The sequence below is a fragment of the Bombus terrestris genome, chromosome 9, assembly GCF_910591885.1.
Source record: "Bombus terrestris chromosome 9, iyBomTerr1.2, whole genome shotgun sequence".
Classification (NCBI taxonomy): Eukaryota; Metazoa; Arthropoda; class Insecta; order Hymenoptera; family Apidae; genus Bombus; species Bombus terrestris.
Window position 1 is genome coordinate 2,377,955 of NC_063277.1, and position 25,662 is coordinate 2,403,616.

Below are 25,662 nucleotides of genomic sequence, written 5' to 3' on the forward strand. Positions count from 1 at the left end.
AACTAGAATACTGACGTAATCGATATTTTAGTTGTAAATGTATACGCAAAATCGCTTACCAGGACCAATAACTGTTTCCTTTTATATTTTGGTTACGTTTGGATACTATAAACCTTAAAATAGAATTTCATAGTGACTAGATAATCGGTTGGACGTATCTTTATGGATTGTTATAATTTACATTGATTGTTAGTAATATAAATAATGTTAATTATCTATCATTATAATCTTTAAGTATTAATCTTGGAAGTATTATCGTGAATATGAGAAAAAGTTTCTCTTTTATGAGAAAATATTTCATATATTTAATCTTTGAACTAACTTATGCATCCTAGCTTGGTACTAGCTCCTAGATTTTTAGAGTATTAGTAATGATTTGTAGTATTGTATAGATTATTTTATATATCCTTACCTATCTTTAGCCTAGTCTATGTTTCGAGCTTCTGTCATGTATGTAGGTCGCTTTCAAGATGTGTATATTACATGTATTCCTCTATCTATAAAACAGCATACTGTTTTGATAAATTGCGTCACTTGTGCCAAGATGCTAATATCAAAGTTAATATCAAAATACACTTAAGGAAGTTCTCTTGCAGTCATAAATATAGCTGTATATATCACATAAATTTCATTCTTAACTTCCATGGTTTTTCTTCTTAAAAATTGTTGCAACCAGATTGTAGTTACTATTTTTGTCTTTGGTAATGTGCATTTAATAATGTATGAATACTTGCATACACTTGTATTAGGGTTTAGGATATTCAAATTTAATAATTATGAATTTTTTAATTTAATGAGAATACATTGCAAGTTCATATAAATTTCAATTAAACAATTTTTAGATAAAGATTCTTACAATTGACTTTTTGTTATACTTTTAAGAATTTGCTAGAATTTAAAATTTCTAATCTTTCTGATAAGTTGGTAACATAACTCTAGAACAAAATCACTTTAGAAATAGTAATTGATATAGAACTACGCAGTTTTATTGTTTGAACGGGCTTCATCTTACTAAAGATATTCATCGTGCAAACAGACCAATTTTACCAACCAATCATTACTTACAATTTTTAAAATGTTAAAAGGTAATTGAATTGAATTCGTCCAAATTTGTGTTGAAAATAAGTAAGCCTTTCACTCTTTTTACTTTTTTTAATAAAAAAAATTTTTTAATTTGTTCATTCTATATGTATCTATGATCTGCAACAAAAATTATGTATTTTATACATAAATATAATAAATACCGGTATCGATTTACTAAAGATTGTCTAGTATCAAAAAATTGTTTCTACAACAATTCTATTTATTCATAATTTCAATAAAATGAACAAATAATTTTTTAATAATCACAACGAATATTAAAATTGTTCATACGCAGAAGCAATTTAATCTTCATCCGTTTTTAAATCGTTTTTCAGATCGTAATTTCCACTCTTCGTTCATCAAGTTTTACAGTAAAATTTCTGACGATAAAAATTAATTTAATGGTATCCATCAATGGAATTATAATTCTCGGAAAATGAAAGAAAAGAAAAAGAATACAAATAAATCGCTGAAGCGGAATAGGTGGAGGAATAGAGAGGGTTTGAGTTGAATGGAGGATAGATAGGGGGAAATAGAAGGTGGTGGTAAAATGGAGGTTCGAGAGGGAAGGTAGGGTAGTTATTAGCAGATTGTAATGCTAATCAATGGTTACTGGTTAGTGGATTATGTTTGCGTAGGCATTCATCATCGAAATGGAGTCGATCGTTGAAAATCTGATTCCGAACCGCGTGAAGACCAGAATGTTTACTCCCCTCGTTCGTTTAGAAATGATGTACAGAGTGTTTTATTAACCCTGCAGTAATTGTACTCATACTGTACGGATGAATAATTCTCTATCTATTTTTTTTTTTTTTTAATTGTATTGAGCTTTTTGAATTTTATTGGGCCATATACGTAAAATATTTTTTTTATATACCATTTTCTTCTTCTTAAATCCTTGTACAGACAAAGGGTTAATTCAATTCAATTTCAAGTTTGTTTCTCTTTAAATTACATTTACATGAACTATTTTCCCTATTAAGTAAATTTAGTTAATGGATAAAAGGTCTTTTTAACTGACTGTTCGTTTTATCGTTATAAAATAAAATATTCTAGGCTTATAACAGCAATGATTCAGCCTTCGCTGGATTAATGTGACGAATATACGTACAATACAAATAAGTACACATAAAATTTAACATAACAAATATAAATAAAAAATATAAGATTTAATATAAATTATAGGCAGGGATATTGAAATTTTTAATAGGAATGTTTTAGAAAATTGTTGAGAAAGGTTTTATTAAACGAGTAGTGAATAACAATTAATAGGTTTTTTATCGTTGGATAAAATTATTGTTATAAAATTGATAAGAACAGTACATTGTTAAATTTGAAAGATATTAATGGGCAGAAATCGCGTTGCAGGGAAGCAAACAACAGCGATGGTGGAAGTGTCGTAACGGCGAGCAGGATAAAAGAAAAGAAGAAAGATAATCATGCCAACCCTATGGAAACCAGCGACGAGGAAGCCCAACCGATGGACACCATTGGTAAGTTTCGTTAAATATATCTTACCAGTTTGCTTTGCCCATATTTTATGATGTATCACTGCAACGTTATCACAAACATTTAAATGTTATTATCGTATTTAAATGTTTAAATCGATGTGATTTGATTTTTGTCTATGTTTAATAAATATTTATATCGTTTTTTTTCACTTTTTATTTTCTAAATGACAGTTCTTGCATAAAAAGAAATTTCAATTCCTTTATTCAATGAGAATTGTGAGACTTTTATGTATTCTTGTTTCACAATTGAGAAAACTACATAACAAACATCTATGTAGTATAAGTTAATTAAATTGAAGAAATATCCTCTAGTTTTAGAATAGGTATCGGTGTTTCACATTATATTCCTGTTGGTGATATAAAAGAAACTTCGAATTAATTTTCTACAATATAATAAAAACTTGTATAATACATATAATTTTTATCTTTCTGAAAAATTCTGGACATAGTGCTGTAACGTATTTTCGTTTTAGATCAAATGATAGTACCTTTATTATACTTTCGAATTTATTGAATTAATTCAATATTCAGGATATTCCAATTCTAATAAAACTAAAATTGAGAAAATTGTATTAATCTAAAAACACGGTGGGATCTTATAAGCTCGAACGCGATAAGAGGGTTGAAATTTTGTCGAATGAAACAATTAAAAATTTGAAGGAGGTAATGACGATAAACAGAGAATTGTTAATAAACTCAAGTAGAATGAATGCAATAATCGTTTAAAAGAACTTCAATCTCTATATTAAAGAGTTTTATGCATATTATATGTATATTTTCATTTTTTAATATTTGATCATTTCTATTAAGTAATTAATTAATTAATGTAAGAAGTTAGTTTTTATTGGACTGTACAGATTTGAACCATACTGTCATCTAGTGTCAATATTAGTATAATAATTAATAATACTTTCATTATTTAAATTTTATAGTATGTCGTTGTTTTTCTAGTCACAATATCAATGTAATTCATGGATCAAAATTATTGAAATTTCAGTGCTAGTCAGTTGTCTTCTCTTTCACACATTATTATTTTTCATATTATAATTACATACATGTAGTACATTATAATGTAACTAATGCGTATAATATATGATAATACAATTTAACACATCAACAGATAATTTCCAAATTAGATAGTTTGACACATAAATATCGATTGATAGAAAATTTATTTTATATGTAATCGTCGATATTTAGTTCAATTATATTTTATTATTATCATTATAATTGGTATACTTTTACATTTTAATATTTAATGGAACATTGACTATCAATAATATCACCTATCTTTATGTTTTTCCTTTATTTACTTTATTTCCATTTGTTTAACATTATTTTCAATCTACTATCATAAAACAGAAAGAATCTAGTTTCCTATTTGACGAAATGTCAATTGCTAATGTATTAACATTATCTAATTGTATTCATCTAACTTCACTTTGATCTTTACTTTATTCAGGTTACTTCTACGAAACGCAAGTAATTTATTCTATGTTATTTGACCAGTCCGCTTAAGCAATTTGTGATATGTTAAAATTATTTATCTTCATTTATTTTCGCTTAACGTTTCCACTATATCCAATTTACTTTTACAAGACACGAACATCCTGTTTTCCATTGAAATAGGTAAGTGTTTTTAATCAACTACGGATTTATTGAAATTATCTTCGCTTCGATTTTCACTCATTTAACATCTCGTCCAATCCACCTCAACAAACCATAAGTAACAGTTCAATTTCATTGTCTGTCGTTATTCGTCGTTGAAGTAGTGGACTCTTGATCCTCGGTAGCTGTGCTGTTAGCTTCGTCGGACTGCGTTCTCTCCTCCGTATTCGCATGGCACAATTTCCTGTGTTTATGTACAAAATAATAGCTCGGGAATTTGCATCCACAGATCTTACACGGATAATACTGAACATTTAAATCCAACAATCGAACTTCTCTTCTATTTCGAGCCTCTGTATCCTGCCTCTGTCTATTTCCAGTCGGATCGTTTGCTCTTGTCGGCAACAAATGCCTCTTGGTATGTTTTCTGTAACAATATTGCGACTTGAAAGTGTGCCTACAGTATCGGCAAGTGTAGCTTCCGCTGCTGTTGCCCGTATCCATTGCAGACTCGATTTGGTCGCAAGGAGTTCCAACAGCCGTTGGTCCTCCGTTTTCGTCATTTTCGCCAGAGGCGTTTTCTGGTTCAAAACACGGCCTCTGTAAACGCGGTTGTAGTACAGAACTAGACCCACACGAGGCTGTTGACGAGTAATTTTCATTCAACACTCGATGGAACTTGACTGGACCATCGCAACAAGCCACGTCGTAAACCACTGACAAAACACCCGAAGAACTATCGTTTGCCCTATTGGAACCGCGTCCTCTTCGTCTAGATCTTCCTCGATCGTCCTCGCTGATCGACGTTGATTCGATGTTCCTGTCACTGTTTCGAGGCATTGGCGTGTCTTCTACAGGTGTCAGAGGTGGAGATCGACGTTGTTGCTCGTTGTTGCTCGAATTTGGATGTTCGTAACGGTGTTCTTCTGTGGATCGACGCTGCTGCTGTTCCGTTGTCTTTTTGTTTTGACACGGTGGTATCGAGGATTGAGAAGCGGAGGATGGCGTAGGTGAAATCGATTGACAAGGCGACGACGTTCGTGTCGATGTGGCAACGTTAGAGGTGGTGAAAGTGGTAAATGCAGCTGCTGCTGTTGCCACAAAGGGCAAGGAATTGGAGGACACGTTCTCTGGTGATTTTGGTCTACAGTCCACTAGTAGGCCCCGATTTCGTTCGATTTTGAAGATCGATGATTTTGGCGATAAAACTTCTCTGTTGGCAGATGTTACGAAACGTTAGATTCCTTGATACCATGCAATGAAACATACCCGAACTATAATATGATTATTTTACAGTAAACTGCTTCTTCTATCATCTACTTATTATTTATTTATTGGAAGTTAATATTTCAGTTGGAAAGTTGGTACTACAATTGCTCGGAATAGCTGGACAATTACATCTTTAGTAAATCTAAGAAGTTGTAACGAAATTAGATATTCGGCATTGTCACATTTTTAGCACAATCTAAAGTCTATTAGTTCTGTTGGAACGCGATTGTAATATCATATCATAATCTGTCTCTGACACAAGATTCCAAATCTTCTAAAATGCAAAAAGGAGAAGCAAACTCTCCCACAGTTTCCTAGAAACACTTCACATATTTTTTATCTCGATATACGTTAAAATCAACAAAATCAACATCCAAACCTATAAGCCGTCGAGCTATGCGTTTCTTGGACGCTGGAGGTCGGGGCGACGGAAACGCCGAGTGGAACGGTCGATTGCATTAGCACCGACGGTTGCAGTTGAGGTAAATGTGGAATGCCGATAGACGAGGGTACAGGTGCTGTTGGTGGATAAAGAGGCGCTGTCGGTGGCCAGCATATGCTTGGATCTATCATCAGCCTGTTTGGTATAGGTCTGAGTATATTTCCCGAGCCTGGCGTTGACGTGGATATGGAGGTCGACGTCAACGTCGACGTCGGGCCTGCTGGTACCGGTATCGGAGTTGGCAAAGGCGGCGGTGCCCTTAGCCTTAGTAAAGCAGCCCTGCATTGCTCCAGTGCCCCTGGCATGTGCAGCAAATGCGTGGCCAATAGCACGCTGTATACGTTATCCAATGTTACCTCCAACCTACCCGTATACATGTAGTTCAATAATGGCGCGAATGCTTCTCCACCTAGAAATTAGAATTTAAAGCAAGAAAAAAAATGTATATTCGTTTTTTGATTTATTGCTATATGTAGTTGTTGAAATTTCTTGTTCGTCTTTTTCACAGTTTGTCGATTCTTTCCGCGTTTAACTCGTAGCTTGTGCGTCGATGATCCAAATTTTTGAAAGAAATTATGTATGCCACAGTATAATTTTTCAGTAGACATTATAGGGAAATTAGAGCATTGGATTTTGATTATATATAAGTATACAGAGGGGGCACTAGTTCAGAAGAACGAGCATTGTTCCGTTTGAAACAGATGTTTTATACTTTTAAGTACAAGCGATCTTATGGAAATTCTTCTACTGACCGACACAGAAAGAAATCTATATAGAAATGACACCGTATTGTTCGAAAGCCGTGGGCGGAAACAAAAGGAAAGGACAGAGGCAAGATATCATTGTCGTAAATTTAATGTTAATTCGTGCGTTTTCTGCTTGAAAACGTACACGCTAGGAACGTTTGATAAAAATCAAATAAGGAATATGTAGAAAGTTAGCGAAAGAGTAATTTTTTATTGCACTTATTTTCGTAAGCATTGGAAGGTTTAACGAAGATGCAAAGGCATTCTTATTTAGGAACATTCAGATTTTTCAAATTTTTAATGTTTAGTTTAAGGAAAGATGTCTTTGCGCGATGTTCTTTTTTTCAATTTTAGATCTATTAAAATCCATCAGAACTTTCTTCTAGGCGAGCCCACAAATAAATCGACGAGTTGGAGAACGGTACAAATTCAAAATTACAAATGTTTTCAAATATAACAACTAACATTAGCTTTGACGTATCAGTAAAGTTATCGATCTCGCAGCCCCATTCCAGTTTAAACACACAGATAAAACATTGTAGGAAATTTTAAATAATCGAAATAAAACCATATTGAATTCGTATCATTTTTCAACTCACCGACTCGAATAAATTACGATATTTACCAATGGACGAAACCGAGACAGACGTGACAGGCTGTCGTTGCGATGGTCCCGACAAATTGGTAGTAGTCACCGCGATTGCAGTGGTTGGCAAGTTAGTACAAGATGTAATATTCGTGTTAACACCTTGATTAGGTGTCGTCGGTGCGCTAGTTAGCAAAGCTTTTAGATATCCGCTATGAGCAGCCAGAACACCTTTGTGAGCGACGAACTGATGCTGTCCTTCGTTTCCCACTCTGACCACTGTGTCAGGTGGCGATAAAGTTTCTTGAAGTCTTGAATAATTATCTGGCGTAACGCTGTCACCGAACCAAGCTCTATATAAACTATACATCGTACGATTTCAACTATGTACCAACTAAATGATTTATTAATTGACGTATATAGACATTGTGCAGAATTATTGATCGACGATAAACTTTGGACAAATTCGTTTGGATAAATTTGCTGGAATTAGGATGAATTCACATCGATAGTCGCACGAAGATTTATTTACTCCGGTATCTTGTTAAAAGTAACTTTCACTTGTAATTTTAACGAGTCGAATTAATTTGAACGACAACATCTTTTTAAAGATCTATGACCAATCCCTTCCGATTGAATTAATTTTGAAACTGTTCAGATTATCACGTTTCTTTTCGATCTAGCGATTCCTTCGCTCGACAAAATCAAACAGCCCTCTAATATTAATTTAAAATCTTATTCCTGCGGTTCCTCGATTAATTTTCCAATAAAATCATTTTCAATCTGCAGTGTTATTATATAAGACTGTGTTCTTCCAATTGAGCGGTGAATTTTCAAAGCGAATCCCACCGAAACAAATGTTCGAACTTGTCTATGACACACGTCTCTTTCCAATTTCCCGATTCCGGCTAGAACCGTAAATATCTTCAACTATTGTACAGATTGTCCAATTAATTCCCAGATCAAATTCGAGCAAAATCAATTTTTCAAACTTCTCCAACAATCGCGTTCCTCCTCCATTCCCAATTCCGCCTCATTTCCTCCACTCGTCGAACTTCCTGTCCTCTTATTTGAAACCTTATTTCTCCGACGAGTTGTCCGGTTGTACTCGAATCAATTATAAAAGCCAACTTCTCCGATTATCACTATCCGTTTTCATCCCCGAATTCTCCTCGATCTTCCAGTTGTCAGAGTCATCAAACACCCTTTCGCTCTCGACTTATGAGCGAACGTACATTTCTAAGATCCCGAAGATTCACGACGACAAAGTACGACCGATAAATGGTATAATCGACGATTGAGAAGCGAATATAAACGTAAAGTCGAAGAGGTAACCGGCGTGCGTCGCGATTGCCCGTGATTTGAACGCCAGGTTTCCGTAACGTTGCGCCACCGTCGTAAACGTCCGTAATTCGGCTAGTTTTTCGACGAGGTTCTACCGCCCTTCGAGTTTCCTCCTCCAGACGACTGGTATCAGCCAGTCCCTGTGCAGCCCACCCCATCCCCTGGCCAGCGGAGAACCGCCCCCGACGAGTCGAGATTGGCGGCGCTGCCTCGATTACTGGCAGGGTTGCACGTGCGCCTGGTGTATTTACCATGTCGAAAATTGTACCAAGCATTTTTCTTCGTCTTCCCCTACCATATATCCTCCACTTCCACTTCCTCTTTCTTCTACCTTCTCTTTTACCTATCGGTGGCTACCTCGTGCTTCTTCCGTTTTAAACTTGTATTTTGGTATTCTGTCTTTCTTTATAGTTTCTCTTTTTGTTTTTTCTTTCTTTTCCCTCTATCGGCCAGTTTCTTCCTGCTTTTGGTTATCGAGTTTCTAATGGCGAGTTAAGCGTAGTATTTCGAGATATTGCTATCGATACCTATGGGTAGAACAACATTTTACTTCCAGAGGAAATATGTCGAAACGACGATGACTTTGAACATGTTTGGATTCGGGACGCATCTAAAAATATTACGCGTTTTGGCCACGTGTGTTATTTCGCAAACTACCACCGACCCTCTGGTCGTTCCCTTGACGTTTAAATTCTTAACAGATACCTAAGTTTCCTATAGACCCCTAAATTTCTCTCGAATAATCCAATCGTTAATTAAGACGTCGATTAATCAAAAACAAAACTCGCTTCGTTATGTTACGCGTTTTTATATCCATTCACGAAGACGAAATATTTTCATTCGATGAATCCAGTCTAAGATTTTTACGCGATATCGTCGTTAGTTTGTTGTTGCCGAAAGGAAGAAATGAAACGGAAGGGAATGACGATGGGAAGTCGCGATTCGACTGGCGCGAGATGTGAAAGCTCTGTTTTTTTATTCTTGCCATCCCCGTACTCGTGGGATATGATCGACGTATCCCTACTCTCTGTTTCTTTGATAGTGTATCGCGTTCTGACAAAAAGGATGAAAGAAAGCCGATTGGGTTGTTGAGTCAATTAGTCCTACGAATCATCGGTGTGGTTATTTTTCCAAGTTAGAAGGGCTGGTCGGTGAACGATGTTTTTTTACATTTCGAATCGTTGAATCGCATTATATGCTGCTAAAAATCGCCAGCATAAATAACTAGTTTAGTTTCGGACTAGACACTTTTTACAAGATTGATACGATATATCAAATTACTAACTGAAGTTACGATTCGAATAGAAACATCCAGCTCGCAGAAATATTACTTTGAACTAAGTTGCATTTCTCTTTCTGCATATTCATCGCGTATATCCGAATCTAAGGTTCTTTGCGTCCGGGTCTTCGAATAACATGAATTAAGCACTTCAATTAGGAAATTGGAACAGAAGAAAGGAATCAAACAAATTAAATTATAAGAATATGTGAAACCAAAGGAAGATGTGAAAGAAAATAAGGAAGTTACACAAATTATGAAACGTCCAAAGAAACAAATAAAACAAGTTACTAAATCCAATAAAGAAACCAACGAATCAGAAAACAGCCAAGCTATGGACTGTCGAGCAAAAATGGAAGAAATAAATCAAGGACAGCTCTCTCTGCCATTGAATATTCTACTCGATACAACGACTCTGTTGTAAGCCCCGTGAAGTTCCTCTCTTTGTTCAAAAAATTACCGAAACGTATCGCACGCGTAACACTCGTCGCTCAAAACGAGAGTAGAAAACGCAAAAGACGCAAACACGGAAGAAAAGGAACATGGGATAAAAGACGAAACAAAGATTTTGATGACCACAGTTTGGCATGGTTGTTCGGTGATTAGAGTGCCTTTAGAGTCGAAAAGCGTAGATGAAGAGGAGCGTGTTCCTCCTCAAGAACGTTCTTTCCGGGATGCGTCTTTTGCCTGTCCTCCCCTTTCTCCCTTTCCCTTCTTCCCTCTTTCCTTTCTCTGTTTCACCCCTATCTCGTTTCCTCTATTCTGGCTGCTCTCTGATGTTTTTCATCAAATTAACTCGCGGCTACGAGTACTCTTTCTCCGCAGTGTTTGCATAATATCGTTTATAATTCAGGTTGCGCTGAAATTTCACTTTATTCCGCCTGGTGGCCCGTATACGTACAGGTCGCTCGTTTGCTCGCTCTCTTCGCTTTTTCGACCCTCGGCCACCCTCCTATATCGGTTCAAACTATCTTACTCTTTCTTTCTGTACACGGTGTCCCAGGGTTTTTTGGGGGGGGGGGGAAACCACTTGTCATTCCGATTTGAGGATTGAAAATTGGATGCAAAGAATGATACAAGAATGGCGTTGATTCGTTCGGAAATCGCGCAATACTTTCTAATAGACTTTTCGTTAAATCATTAACCTCGGATGTTCGTATTTTTATTTTTATCGCCGCTATTTTAGATATTTGCTTGGTATTTTATGTATCGACGCTGAAACTATCGCGATGGTCAGAACGATCAATTCGTAATTTTTATTTGAACTTTTAGCAGTTCGAATGATTCTTTGCAATGTCTGTGAGTAAAATGTAATTTCTTCTATTATAGGTACTATTAGATCCTTCTTACTTTTAATTTCAATTTTATATCTTTTTTATTTTTACCAATAGTAGTCAATGGATATATTGGCAAAAATTGGTGGTAAATTCTTTGAGACATCATGTGTATTTCCTTTCCTTTCGTCCTATCGCATTTTCGCGAACCGGAAAATTTTCGTTCCTTCGTCGTTCGAATGGAGAACGGCCTGTGTACGGAAACGCGTACGTGTTTCCGGACACACATTAAGAATATATCTTCATATCGTGGAAAGAGTGGTTTTTTTCTTCCATGCCGGTATTTCACATTTTTCCTCGTCTTCTGGAGGAAAATTAGGTTTGGTATCGAATCGATAACGTTGATCGAGCTTACTACAATTATTATTGATCGAGCGAAAGTAAGGAACCATAATCAACGATATTTTTTTTCTTACGAGTAAACAAAATTTCCGTTGTACAGGACTAGAAAACTGAAAAATGAAAGAAAATGTGTTATTTCCATGTATGTTGCCCACGCAATACAAATAAATGGAATACAAAAATAAATTTTTATATTCTTCGTTTAAAAAAACGAAGATATAAATTCAGTATTTCGCGTTGATTTCACTTTATTCTATCTAGACAATTTTTGAACGTATAAATTATTTGAAAAAAGAAGAGAAACCATAAATGAGAAAATTGTATCAGCTCCGTTCCAAGAATGTTTGAATTTTCGAACTGATAATTCTTATAAATCTGTGATAATGGAGCATAATAACGTGACTAGAAAGGTACGTTGAATTATACAAAGACTACTTTGATTAAATAGGTAATGTTTTTATGTTAGAAAACTGTATTTGGGCCAGCAATGTTTCACGTATACCGGCCTATCTATCCAGTCACTCAGCAAAATTAAAACAAAACCAGAATACTAAATACAAAGAGTTGGCGTAAATAACGGAAAATAAGGGAGGTATACAGAGCCATTGAAGTTAATCGTGGGTCATCGTAACAGGGTGGTGTGGAACAGCCGCGGTTCCAGGCAAGAATGCGTCGCCACCAATTCAGAATGGGACATGGCGATTACGCACATTTCCCAGGAGACCTGCAGCTTTAAACTGAAGTTAACAGACGCAAAGTTCCCCCTATCCCTCCGTTTCCTCCTCCACGCCGTCCCTTTATCCCGTTGTATTCCGATCGAAAGCAACAACTACTACTATAATCGTCGTTTACATAGCTATTAGTATCATTGTCGTCATCGTTGATAATAATACTACCGATTAACGTGATATCACCTGAATTGATTCTGTCGCCATATTGTCTCTAATTTATCGTCTCCTCTTTGTAAAATTGTTCGTCTTACAGGAATAATTCAAACATTGGTGCTATGTTAAAAAAAACTTTCCAAGCTGTGGACACATGTAAATTCTTTAAAATTCTTTAATATTTTCCAAGCAAGAAAAATTTATTCTGATGGACCGATTTCGCTCGTCGAGTGGGATAATATCAACCCCGATATCGTTGATTGTCGTAGGTGATTTGGTGCTCCACTAATATATACAGCGATATCTAAATATAAAAATATGTATGTACCTATAGATTCAGCTATACGTAATCGTGGAAAGTTTCTTTTTCCTTGTACGTTGATCTGAATGGTATCTTGCAACACGATTATGACAAAGGAAAACAACTATATCGTAGTAATATTTATTTTTCGCTGCTAAATATCTTTTCCCTCGTCCATTGTATGATTCGTATGATCGCAGCTGAACAGGAAATTTTAACTACCCACCTTGCGTTATTCGTTCTATGCAATTTTGGTCAGGTCGGTTCAACGATTTAACCATCTCGTCTTTTTCGATATTTTCTCAATCACTTCAATCGTATTCCACGCTTCCTAAAAATCTCTTTGCATCTTTCCCGTGTTTCCACGAGCTGTTAGTTAAATTGTCGCCGGACTCCATGACAAAGTACATGAAACTGATCGTCGCTTCAATTGGCAGAATCGAAATTCACCGCGGTGGAAAGGAAGGAAATAGCTGTTCGGGCTCGCACAACGTATAATCGGGAGCAGAAGTGTACACATTGGAGAGGTCGGTATCGCTCTCCCCGGATCCCAGGGAGACGAGAAAGAACGCTCTCGCGGTTTAATGCTCCGAGCTCGGTCGAGACAAGCTGAGCAAACACTTTTCGCGATATTACCAGGATCCGTACGGGCTTTCTGCAGCTTCTCTTCGCCGCTTTCGCCATCATCCTCTGTCTCTGTCTCTCTCTCTTTCTCTCTCTCTCTCTCCCCCCTCTCTCTCTTCATCCCCTTTCTCTATCCCGAACACGTTCGTTCGAACTTATTTTCTTTCTATTTCTCTCTTTCACTGTCTGTCCCTTGCAAATAGGCTATTTCGTTTGTAATGAAATAAATACTCACCTGCTCAGAAATCCACTTATTCTTCCTTTGCGTTTCATCGACCCGTATGGTGCGTTGGTTCTTGATTCAGTTGACCCTCTGTCTTTAATTTTAATGGCGTTGTATGTAATTGGCGAAGCAATCGAATTGAAGGTTTCGCGATGGGATTTGTGAAGTTTTTAGTGAGCTCTTCTAGTAGGGGTTCTTTTTATAGGATCTTGTTGTTTCAAGCTGTGGTTTAGAGATATTGTCGACGTGGAAAGGGTTTAACGATAGATATTTTTAAATAGAATCGGATGGTATGTATTGAATACATCGCGTTAAACATACAGTATAAAATCGAGTAGAAAAAGACTCTCTATCGAGGACCTGAGAATAATTAAATCTTTACAAGTACGATTGCCGATCTAATTATTAGATTTCCTCTTGCGTCCTACGATGAAAACGTATAACACGTAGCAATACCAACGCTTTTATTTCCATTGAAATATTAAACATTCGTCCGCTTCGCGATTCGATTGTTCTTAATGAAGATCCATATCAAGACCTGGATACCGTATTTAACTGTGAAGTAATATGATAATATAAATCTAATAATTCCAGCTATAATTAATTATACTTTTAATTCGGCAAATTATCGTTGTACGCTGAAACGAATCAAACGAAGCTTGCCTACTACGTTTAACATTTTCCCGACCTTTCGTTTAATACTCAACTGTAAAGCTGGTAGGATCGGATCAAATGAATCATCATCATCATCATCCCAATAAAAGATAATCATCTGTTACCATGAACAAAAGGCCTATCTACCTTTTGAACATTCATTGGTCGTACATAGTGGATAGGGAAAAGTGTTGTTAGTGACGTCGCATAAACGAACTACCCTCGAATAAATGCGTTCCATCGTCTGCACAGGTAAATTTGTAATCGTAGCAGCCAGTTGCCACAGCAAATGGGTAGGAAAATTAAATGACCGTGGAAACGGTGATCTCGCGTCGGTGTAGCTAGTTACACTGGTTAGAGCTGACGCCAAGGGGTGGTAACATTTTGGTTTGAGAGAGCGGAATCTCGTGGTGGTGGTAACTTCGTCGTTGGGCCGAAAGGCCGATGACGCGCGCGTGCGCGCACTCTTGGCGCGAGCTAATTAGCGTCTTGATTTACTTAATCCCAATTAATGCCTTTAGCTGCAGAGCAACACACAGCTGTCGTGTTCCTGTGTGCATTAGACGGTTGGTAAAGTGAGAGGAAGAGAAATAGAGAGAGAGAGAGAGAGAGACGCGAAAGCCATGGCCGCGTTTTCGTTGTGCAAATAATGGATTATCTACGTATGGATGGATACACATCGTGCACAGTTAATATAGCTTTCTGCGTGTGATCTAGTTGTCTGCATAAATATGTATGTATAAGAGTATGGTTCTGTGTGTAGAATGTTATTTAACCTGTTAATCGGAGAAGAGTCATTTCTTGAATTAGTAATATTTCTTGGATGTAAATGGTAATTTATTTATTTGAGGCTTTGCTATTTTTTGGTATGTTTTGTTTCTATTAAAAATTAATTACATCATATTTTCTTCACTAATATTATCCATAAATGACGTAGCATTTGATAATTTTAAACGCAAATTTCAATAAGATAATATAATAAATATCTATTAGAATCTTCAGGATTCTTCGTTTATTTTTCTTTAGAAGGTTCGCGGCTCATAAGAAACAAATTTATTTGTAACTCCGATCTATCGGTGAGATATTATCAAAATACAGACAAGTAATAGTTGTACGACTTTTTTGATTGGTAGTTCAAAGTTAACTAACTACGTCGTGGTATATAGTACATGCGATGTATAGACAAAAGGACGAAATAAAATGGTTAACACGTATCTTCATCTTACTGGATTATTCCTATAAAATTATTCAATTTATGTATTCTCCGTTAGTAATAGGTGAAAATGATTGATTATACAGGTAATACTGCTTCAGCTACGAATGATCATTTCATCGTCGGTACTATAATATCACGTGCCTCTCTTTTTCTGCTGTTCGATTAACACACATTACTTACACGACTAGATCTCATTTGGACCAAGATCAATCAGTTTTCCAGAATAAGTAATCGCGACGATCTCCCGTATTTATTCGACCTGTTTCTTCAATTGTCATCGTGATCATCGAGCGTAGCCAGTTCTCTGCGAAGAAGCTTACAGCCATATCTCATAAGTTTCTCTAATAATTCGATCGAATTAACGCATAATTGTCGATCACGAGTTATAGAAGAATTTGAGGTGTATGTAAGCGATTTAGGTTTAAAACCCTTTGAGTGCTGTGGGCGCATATAGGTGTCTGGCGAAAGCTATCGGTGTGGACTAAGGACATATATATGCGCTTTCTGTAAGTGCCCGGCATGGGCTAAGAACGCATGTATGGGTTTTTTGATTTTTCCGAATACCTACGCAGAAGTAACACAATTACGTTTGTGTGAAATAAATATAAATGCATTCCTTACGGCAGTAAACAAATGCCAATAGTGCCTCGTTATTGTTGAAGTGGTCACCACTTGTAAGAAAACTCTACATCTGGTTTTTTTAGTTTTCTCAAGCACTGAATTTTTCACACACAACTGAATTATTAACTTGTGTTATATTTACTAAATTTAGTTTTCTAGTTTATTACCCAAATTCTAGTTAACTGTAAATTTCGATGTTTATAATAAATAATTAAAAATAACTAAAAAATAACGCTCTTGAATCATTTAATCTCGTGCAAAAGGATTACTATAACTTATTACGATTTGCGCTTTGAATAGTCAATCGACAGAGTTCGGTCTAACGAAAAAATATTCCGTCCACAGCGATCGTCAGCGCTAGACGCGCGCCGTCCGTACGGACGGCATAGGCCGCGAGTAGTCAGCGCTCAAAGGGTTAAAAACACCAGAGTATATTTAACTATGTAGTTTATTAAAGTATACCCTACGTGTACACTAGTCGTATAATACACTTGTTGTCTCGATTCGTGATTACGAATAGATCGGCGCAAGGGAAGTATCGACTTAGCTGCTACTGCTCGTGTCACTCGATAACAAAGAATGCCTCGCTACCCTGTTCGCTATATTTATAACCGTCGGAGTTGACAAAAGGCGTTGGGATTTTAATTTTGAAGATGTTCTCGAAAGATCCCAACGGACGCTGAACTCTCGACCTTGTTTACGAATTTTGACTTTTCGGGTAGTCGACTCGAGAGCATATGATCACGACAAAAACGACGGATTTTGATTAACCTTCGGTAACCGCCTAAGGTTGTCGGATCTATAATAAACTCATCTTTCTGTAAACACAATTTTTTGTGTAGCGGATTCACTGGACGGAAACCGTTGTGAATTTTACCGACGAGTGCCGCTACAAATTTATTTTAATCAATCACGTTTCAATATTTTCATACTAATTTCAGTAGGATCAGAGATTGGAGCTCGTCGTTAGATTTAGATATTACGCCGAGGGAATTTCATTTTCTATAACAAAGGAAATTGTCAATCGTTCTTATCTTTTTTATTTTCATATCACACATTCGAACAAAGTAAATGCGATTTTATAATTTTCTTTCATAACGATTACCTAGAAAAGTCGAATCGCAGATATAAAATAACTGTGAAACGAGGGATTTTAACGTGGTTCGAAAAACTGTTGTTAAGTTTATTTATCCTCATTGTAGTTCTCTGTCTACAGGTTTATAATTTCGTTCGATAACAGTGTGTTTCCTCGCATAAATTACTTCCATATTTCTCGCGAATATTTCTGGCAAATCAATTTGGCAAATATTAAAAGTTGATTAAAAGCCATTGAATTCATTGTATAATTAACGAATTAAAGGAATTAATCGAATAAAAAGGTAACGCTCCTCCCTTTACCAATCCTAACGAATTTTTGTTTACGAGAAGTTCTGCAAGAACAGCGTTTGTACGTCATTAAAACGTGCTGCACCGAACACACGTGGCCAAACACGGTAATCGAATCATTCGATGTACGCGCGTATATACATACGTGTATTTACTCGCGGAACCCATCCCATAAAGTTCTTCAATTCGAAGATTTTATTCCGTTACCAAACCCTGCCCACGTTATAACTCATCGACTTTCATAACAGGAATAAAATAATCGACGTAGTAATTTCCATTATCGCGTTACGCTTTATACATTCACCGGATGTAGCCGTTTCAACGAAAAATACAGTTAAAATCGGTGTCCCGGTATATTGGATTATAGAAAAATGAATTCTCGTTATTTCTCGTGATATTACGATTGATTTGACTCGATTGTGTTACGGTTGTATTATCGCGTGTTTGACGATTCCTTGGTCCTCGTATTGGTTGAATCACGAAAAACCACCGCACATATTTGCTTTTAATCATTTTTGTCGGGCCGGACCGTTATGTAATCTCATAAATACGTAAATAAAAAAACGCGTCGTTTCGATGCCTCCAGCGAAACGTTGGGCGCAAACACAAGAGAAGAGAACCCTCTCTATCTACTCCCTTAACCCCTTTCGATTATTCGTTTTAATTTCTATACTTCTTCGCGATATGGATTTATTCGTCCAACATCTGGAATTAAAAAACAAAGAAGGAAGCAATCTGTTTTATTAGGAGGGAATATTTTTCAACTAGATGCTTGTCGAAGGAAAAGTTACAATATGTTTACGCGATAGATTTTCAAATATGTACCAAATATTTTATGAGGATCTTATAGTCCTCAAAAAGTTGCGTTTGATACGCGTCTCATTTAACTCTAAAACGATCGACGATTAAGACGAAGCTATTTCTACCAAAAACCAGTCAAAACAGCTGGTCTTTAAAAAAATACGTAATAATAGAATATTTTTGTATCTCATTTCTTTTTCTATTAAAATTATTATTAATCCATCTGTGACCATGATCCCTAAATGGATGTTGACAAATTTATAAAATTGCAGAACCAGTCATTTTGACTGGTGTGGCGATTTAATGATCGATCTGAAATTTTCCTCATAATCGACATAGTCATATTGAATGATACCCGGTAGAAATTCTGAAAACGCGTGGAAAGTTGTACGGAACGAGGAACTGATTCGGTAAATAGATCGTAGAAGTCTTTTACACTTTGACAAGTAGCAGTTATCTTGTCTGCTATTGGTATAAGTAGTCATGATACAAGATTATTTTAATTTTGAATATATAAAAAAAGAAGTAAATTCAGTATATTATTCCTTTAATTATCGCGAGAAAAATGTAACACGAAGTAGGAATTGTAAAATAAAAGTGTAAAACCAGTCGTTCGTTAATTAATGTTAATGAAGCATTTCACATTAGAACTAGCTAATCTATTCGAGTGATGAGTTTCACATTTCTTTTCTACGATTGCTCAAAACACGTAGAAGTTATACACGTTTATTTTATTCTCGTTGGGTATCGCTTTAATCGGTATGATTCAAATATAGTATAAATAAGTACACACATTGGTTCACGCAAGTTTACAATCCTTACGTTTATTTTTTTCATCGCCATTCTTTCGATAATCTGACTACCTGAAAATCATGACAATTATTAATTCTGTGGGTGATAAACTCCAGTGTGTTCCACTTAGCTCATACGCGCTTAAAGACATTCGTTTAAGCCAGGTTAATCGTGCTTTCTTGCTCTGCTTAATCCCCAGTCACAATGAGTAAACGGGTAATATTCCGTGTTTGCTATACGCATAATACACACGCACGCGTGCACGGTCGGAATCAAAGAGAATATTTTATTAATACACATAGTCGTTGCTGCATGCACATTGGGGACACGTGTAATAATACTTATTTGTTGGTTTAACCCATTACCTGACCCTTACATGCTTGTTCACGGACATTTGAATCATCGATACATACCGCTTCGCTGTTACGAAACAGGAAAAAATTGAACGCGTTGTTTCGTATATTTCCTACGATTTCTTTCGAGAATTCGGCGCTTTCTTTCGTTTTGCATATCGTAGGAAATTTTTGTAACATTTCATTCGGTGATCGAAACGCTATCATTTTTTTTTTTTTTTTTTTAGGTTTCTCCGGTTTTCGTCGATTAATTTTCTAGCAATTTTCAAATCCCTCGATTTCCCTACTATCTTTATATCAATTTCCTGTAATCTTCTACACCGATTCTTCTATTCGACGTTCTTCTATTCTACTTGAATTGCCACAAGTCCTGTTCAAGTCCTATCGTCCTATTCTACTTAAGTTCTCAACGCAATCACACGGATACGATGTATACAGAAATTATCTAGCACTTATCTTATCAACGTGATCCGTTTGTCCATAAGCGTGGCTGAGAAAAACGCCGCATAATAAATTTCAACCGAAAACCATTGATCGGTATAAAGAGAAGCGAGAATTACACGCATGGCCAGAACTAAAGGCGGATAAATGAAATGGAGAGGAAGGGTTGCAGGAAGGGGGAAGGTGTATGGGATTCTCTCGTGATACCCTTTCTGAAATATTCAAGGTATACTCGTCGTTCTGTTTCGAGCCAGCTTAATTAGCACGTAGCTAATGTCTTCTCTCCTTTACGAGTGATATCTTTTTCTTTCCTTTTTCTGTTCTTCTCTTTTCCCCCATTTCTCTCTCTCTCTCTCTCTCTCTCTACCTCTCTCTCTCTCTACCTCTCTCTCGATTTATCATTTGAACAAGCTCAACGACATTCTTCCGATTGTAGCCTTTGTTTCGCGTCCTTGAATGCCACGACACAGCGAAGAAACGTAGCTTTGCGCAAAATGTCAAGTATCCAGGTGTTCTGTGTCCGTTTTATAAGCATTATTTTATCGTATGATTTAATAGAGTTTCGCAACGTCGAATTATAATTTTATTCTGTGCGTGGCAGAAAGAATGCTTGTTAGAACTGCGCGATCGTTTCAAGCAAAACTATTTGAAATTAAAGCGCGTTTGTGCAACAATCTTTTGTATTATTTTTCTGTAAAATGAAAGTAATTCTTGTTAAAAGTATTCGCGTAGCAACATCAATTGCGTACGTGGACAATGAGATTAAGAAATGTACAGGGAGCGAAGTTGTAAGGGCGAACATACGTATCTAACAGAAGAGAAGCTTACGCTGCTATTCGAGCTCCTTGAAGACTCGCAACAGATCTCGTATCAATCGTCGATGCGCGATAAAAGTGTACAAGAAAATTGATTGATCTAATTGATTGAATCTAATCGTTCATCTGATATATATATATCCAATCATTTATTTCTCGTTAAAAGGCTGATAATTATAATCATGTAAAAGTACAACGTAACACACCATCGACATCGGATTATAATTATCGACGATTTTTCAATCGTTCAAAGTGATCTGCGAGCTTTCGTTATATCAAACTACGATGATACATGCACTAATCTCTAGAGGCCTGTCATACGGTATACTCGTGTCTTTCGAAACACGGAGAAAATTACTGTTGACGCAGGACTACCGATGGTATATACCGTATCAAACCGGATATAGCGAAGAGAAGCGGAAGGGACACAGTAGCCAACGCGCGAGAGGAAGAATTGTCTACCGAGCAATCATATAAACGCCATACGAGAATATTCGCGACACTGATTGGCAGCTATTCCCCTGTGCCAGAGAAATTGCTTCTCATAATTTAGCTATTGCATACGATCCGATGGCTAATTTTACGAAGCTCGGATAGAATTGATCGGATAATTGCCTCGGAACGCCGTTAAAAATTCGTCGAATTAAATCATCGTTATTTTTGTTGTTGTTTGTTTATTCGTTAAGTGGATTAGAAATTTTCGTTTGTTAAGGTAAAAATCCTTTTTATGAATAATTTTTAAAGGAAGTAATTCTTGAATATTTACACGGTTCAGCAATTGTCTTCTCTGAATAATTGATAGTAAGAAATTCTTAGTTATTTAAATGAAACGACGATGGGGTTTTTTTTATGTAAATTATTACTTATTCTGTATATACTCTATATACTGAATATTATTTTTCTGATGAATGGGTATATTTCATATAACCATTAGTTTGCTTTAATTGATTAATTTGTTTAAATCGTTCGGTTTTTATCTGTCTTGCACGATGATATCGTTTAATAATTACAAAATTGTATCTGTTTTAGTGAAATCAAGATATTTTCATATATTCGTACCTGATATATTTATTATTCGATTAATTACATGGAGATTGAAAAAGGATATAATTGGAAAAATATATTTTTTGTTACATGCGAAGAAAACAATAGATTTACACGATACGCTACGATGAAGTGACATTCGCAAGTAATAAGAGGAAACATATAAGTAAAACAATATTGAGGGTTGTAAATTAGCTTATTAATGTAGCTTTAATTGTCTGTCATACCAAACTCTGTTAATTTATTTGATTGATGTACATAACACAAAACTAACGGAACACGCGCTCGACCGCGATAGTAGAAATTAATAATTATCGCAAATGCTTGTGTCATTCACAGATTGATTAATTACATCACGTCCGCAACGTGAAAATATATCCACTTAACAAATAAATGACACCAAGGTTAAATGTTTCAGATCATTATCAAATCATTATGTACTTTGTAAACGTAAATTAATTTAAACGATGATCGACAAACGTTTCGAATGGCCATTATATTGATTACCTTTTTGCTTTGTTTATGTTTAACGTTATACGAAATAGGAGTTTCTTTCGAGTTCAAATAATTTCTTCCATGATACGTTTCTCAATGAAGAAATATACATAGAAACATACAAAAACATACTATTCCATATGTAATCTCGAATTAGTATTCACGTATCAGTGTCAATGATTCTTCAAATACATATAAAAATTCGAATATCATAAACCTTACACGGTGACGTAAACTTAAAATATTATGTCAAATAACATAAAGCACTTTTTTTTTAAAAAATAACAAGTGAAACAAATTTTATTGCTAAAATGTTGTATTAACATATTGATGTAAATATTGTATTAGCTATTGTACACTAGAATTTCCAAACTATCAATTTATACTTGTCACAGAATAAATAAAAGATGGCATAAGTAAGTGGCAATGGGAATCGGAGAATTAACCCTTGAAAGCTGAAAAGTATGAAATTTAGCTGCTGACCGATTTTACAAGCTCGCTGTATCTCTTTTAGCGACTATACTTAAGCAAATGAGCCCGACAATAATAGCCGTGGAAAGAATAAACTTAAATTTTTCACCTGGCACCCAACCCGTTCCTGGATAAAACCATCAAAGCGATTTTACCATGTCTCCCGCCTCTACGTCAATGTTTGCGAGGCCGCGGGCGAGAGAGAACTTTTTAATTGGCTACCCTTAATTAGTTAACCAGCAAAGTCTCGGTAATTATTCTGTTTCTCGCTCCGTTTCCGTGCGGCCCGACTGCCCGTCCTCCTCCCATCCGACCCGCTGCTGCTTCATCGCTTTTTCCTCATCCCTCTACACATTCGCAGCCTCCTCCCTTCGTGTTTTCGCTGCGAGTTCTTGCTTCTACGCTCTGCAGTCCGACAGAGTTGAGCACCATCCCGTATCAAGCGATCGTACCGCTGCTATTTGCTCAACTTCATCGCGAACGGAATGTCAAAATATAGAATGTCGCGTCAGGAAAATGATAAGAAGCTTTCGTTCGAAGGATCATCGAAGTAGAGAGCTGATAGATCGTTAGTGAATTTCCGGATTCGACTACACGCTTGCAGCTTTCATTTAGGTTTAGATCTTGCGAGCCTTTTTAGGTTTAGCTTGGACAACGTCTTTTTTTCTTTTTCTTTTCTTTTAATCCATTTGGATGGAAACTAGATGAATAAGGGGATGGAGATTGGTAAATTGATAGTCGACTTTTGAATACCCTTAACGTACTTATCGTACGAGAGACGTGATGCATCATTCAGGCTACAAACACCTACTAATTTTCTTGGCCGCATTCGGACGTGCTACCCTTAAAAATATCTTCAGAAAGAATATTAAGCGTTGTCGAGGAAAGCTCTATTAATATCGGAAAAAGCGATCTGATAAATATTTTAGATACAGTGACAGTAACGATATTTTACTTCCTCTATGAAAACGTTGTAAGCGACTGGTTATCGAAGATGATCAATTGGTAGTAATTATTCCTCAAGCATTTTGTAAAATGAGATTAGTTTTATCTTATACGTACATTTACATATCAAAAGACATGTGCGATTTGCACAGCTTCGAACGCTCAGCTAAACCGTGAAATGGTTTGACGTGTGGCAGACCTTGTTGTTCTTTATGGTACGCGCTATTTGAGCTTAAAGCGTAAAGCAAGGGGATAAACTTTGTGTATTTAAAGCTTTGTGTATTTAAATTTAGATCGGAGAACATATCTTTAATCTTTCCACTCGAGAGCATTATTACTATTGATAATCTGATAAATGCGACGATGAAGTACGATAGATCGATAATTAGCTTTTGGATTTAGGTCTTTAGATCTAGGATTAGATTTCTTGATCCTGTTAGAACATGTAACTTTGTCGTTGTTGTTGAGTCACTACGTTTTAGTGTATTTAATTTTAATCTGCATCCTATATTTTCATAGCCTATCACATAGAACAAGCGATACTCTAACATGTAGTAACTTAATCCAAACTTATATCTTATTTATGGTTCAACGGTACTAACTGAAATAGTGTGAAAAAATATGTGTTTTAAGGAGTATACTGGAAAGCTAGAATATATTAACCCTTTGAGTGCTGTGGCCGCATATAGGTGTCTGGCGAAAGCTATCGGTGTGAACTGAGAACATATATATGCGTTTTCTGTAAGTGCCCGGCATGGACTAAGGACGCATGTATGGGTTTTTCGATTTTTCCGAACACCTACGCAGAAGTAATACTATTACGTTTGTGTGAAATAAATATAAATGTATTCCTTACGGCAGTAAACAAATGCCAATAGTGCCTCGTTATTGTTGAAGTGGTCACCACTTGTAAGAAAACTCTACATCTGGTTTTTTTAGTTTTCTCAAGCACTGAATTTTTCACACACTACTAAATTATTAACTTGTGTTGATATTTACTAAATTTAGTTTTCTAGTTTATTACCCAAATTCTAGTTAACTGTAAATTTCGATGTTTATAATAAATAATTAAAAATAACTAAAAAATAACGCTCTTGAATCATTTAATCTCGTGCAAAAGAATTACTATAACTTATTACGATTTGCGCTTTGAATAGTCAATGAACAGAGTTCAGTCTAACGAAAAAGTATTCCGTCCACAGCGATCGTCAGCGCTAGACGCGCGTCGTCCGTACGGACGGCATAGGCCGCGAGTATTTAGCACTCAAAGGGTTAATAAACGCATTAACATGAAAAAGTTACTCTAATTTCAACCTTCTCAAAGTCTTCGTTTAATCTTCAAATGTAGCTTTGAGAAAGGTCTGATGTAACTTGCCCTTTCCTAACATAAGAATTAATACCAATATTACAGTCGTTGTTGAAAATGTTCACATCATCTTGATCGTATTATTACAAAAATACGTATACTTTCCTTTGTTTCAGAAGGTGGCAGACAGATCGGTCCGCACGCCTGCACAGTTTGTCAAAACATCGTCGAAGGAAATACACAAAGTAGAGCATTGCCACGCAGTCAAGCGTCACAGTATGGATTACGAGAGGATCAAGTAGCACCTGGTGCACGCGTATGTAATACCTGTAGGTGCAAAGCCGTCAGAGGACGGTACACTGCGTGTCCACTGCCCGGTTGCCCAAATCTGAACAACGCTAGCTCGAAAACGAGGGTGAAGAGGTTGCGAGCTTTACCTGCCAAATGGCTCGATTTACCTGCTGAAATTCGCGATCCAATTATTCAGGAGTTTCGTAAGTATCATATATATTTCCTTTCAATAGTTAGATAAAAAAATGATTCGATAGAGACAGTTTACGAGGAAGTTTTACGAAATAGATATCCAAATTCAAATTTTCCAATAAAAAAATATTAATTTCAAAGGAAATTGCATAAAACAAATATCAAAATTGAAAGTTTACAGTAACAAATATTTATATTATAGATTAAGGGTAGAATAGATTTATATTCCAAAAATATTTATCAATGATATTTATTATTTTGTG

General features: G+C 36.0%; 2 protein-coding genes across 15 annotated transcripts in view; one reads left to right on the forward strand and one right to left on the reverse strand.

The window, feature by feature from the left end:
* Positions 1 to 25,662, forward strand: part of LOC100643368 — a 67,389-nt gene that overhangs the window by 29,024 nt on the left and 12,703 nt on the right. For 12 of the 13 annotated variants that reach the window (XM_012311376.3, XM_048408414.1, XM_048408411.1 and 9 more), the window contains 2 exons: positions 2,452 to 2,576; positions 25,093 to 25,410. In XM_012311376.3, coding sequence (XP_012166766.2) covers positions 2,452 to 2,576; positions 25,093 to 25,410 — 443 coding nt within the window. The remainder of the gene's footprint in view (positions 1 to 2,451; positions 2,577 to 25,092; positions 25,411 to 25,662) is intronic. The other variant, XM_048408415.1, reaches the window with a different exon arrangement.
* LOC105666024 lies at positions 3,369 to 15,941 on the reverse strand. 2 transcript variants are annotated; one of them, XM_048408418.1, is made up of 3 exons: positions 7,285 to 15,941; positions 5,851 to 6,322; positions 3,369 to 5,415 (listed from the first exon to the last, which is right to left on the reverse strand). In XM_048408418.1, exons 1-3 carry the CDS (start codon positions 7,613 to 7,615, stop codon positions 4,335 to 4,337), a joined length of 1,884 nt encoding a protein of 627 aa, XP_048264375.1. In that variant the 5' UTR covers positions 7,616 to 15,941; the 3' UTR covers positions 3,369 to 4,334. The 2 variants fall into 2 exon arrangements, with proteins under 2 accessions (XP_048264375.1, XP_048264376.1); XM_048408419.1 differs by having other exon boundaries at positions 3,371 to 5,415; positions 15,627 to 15,941.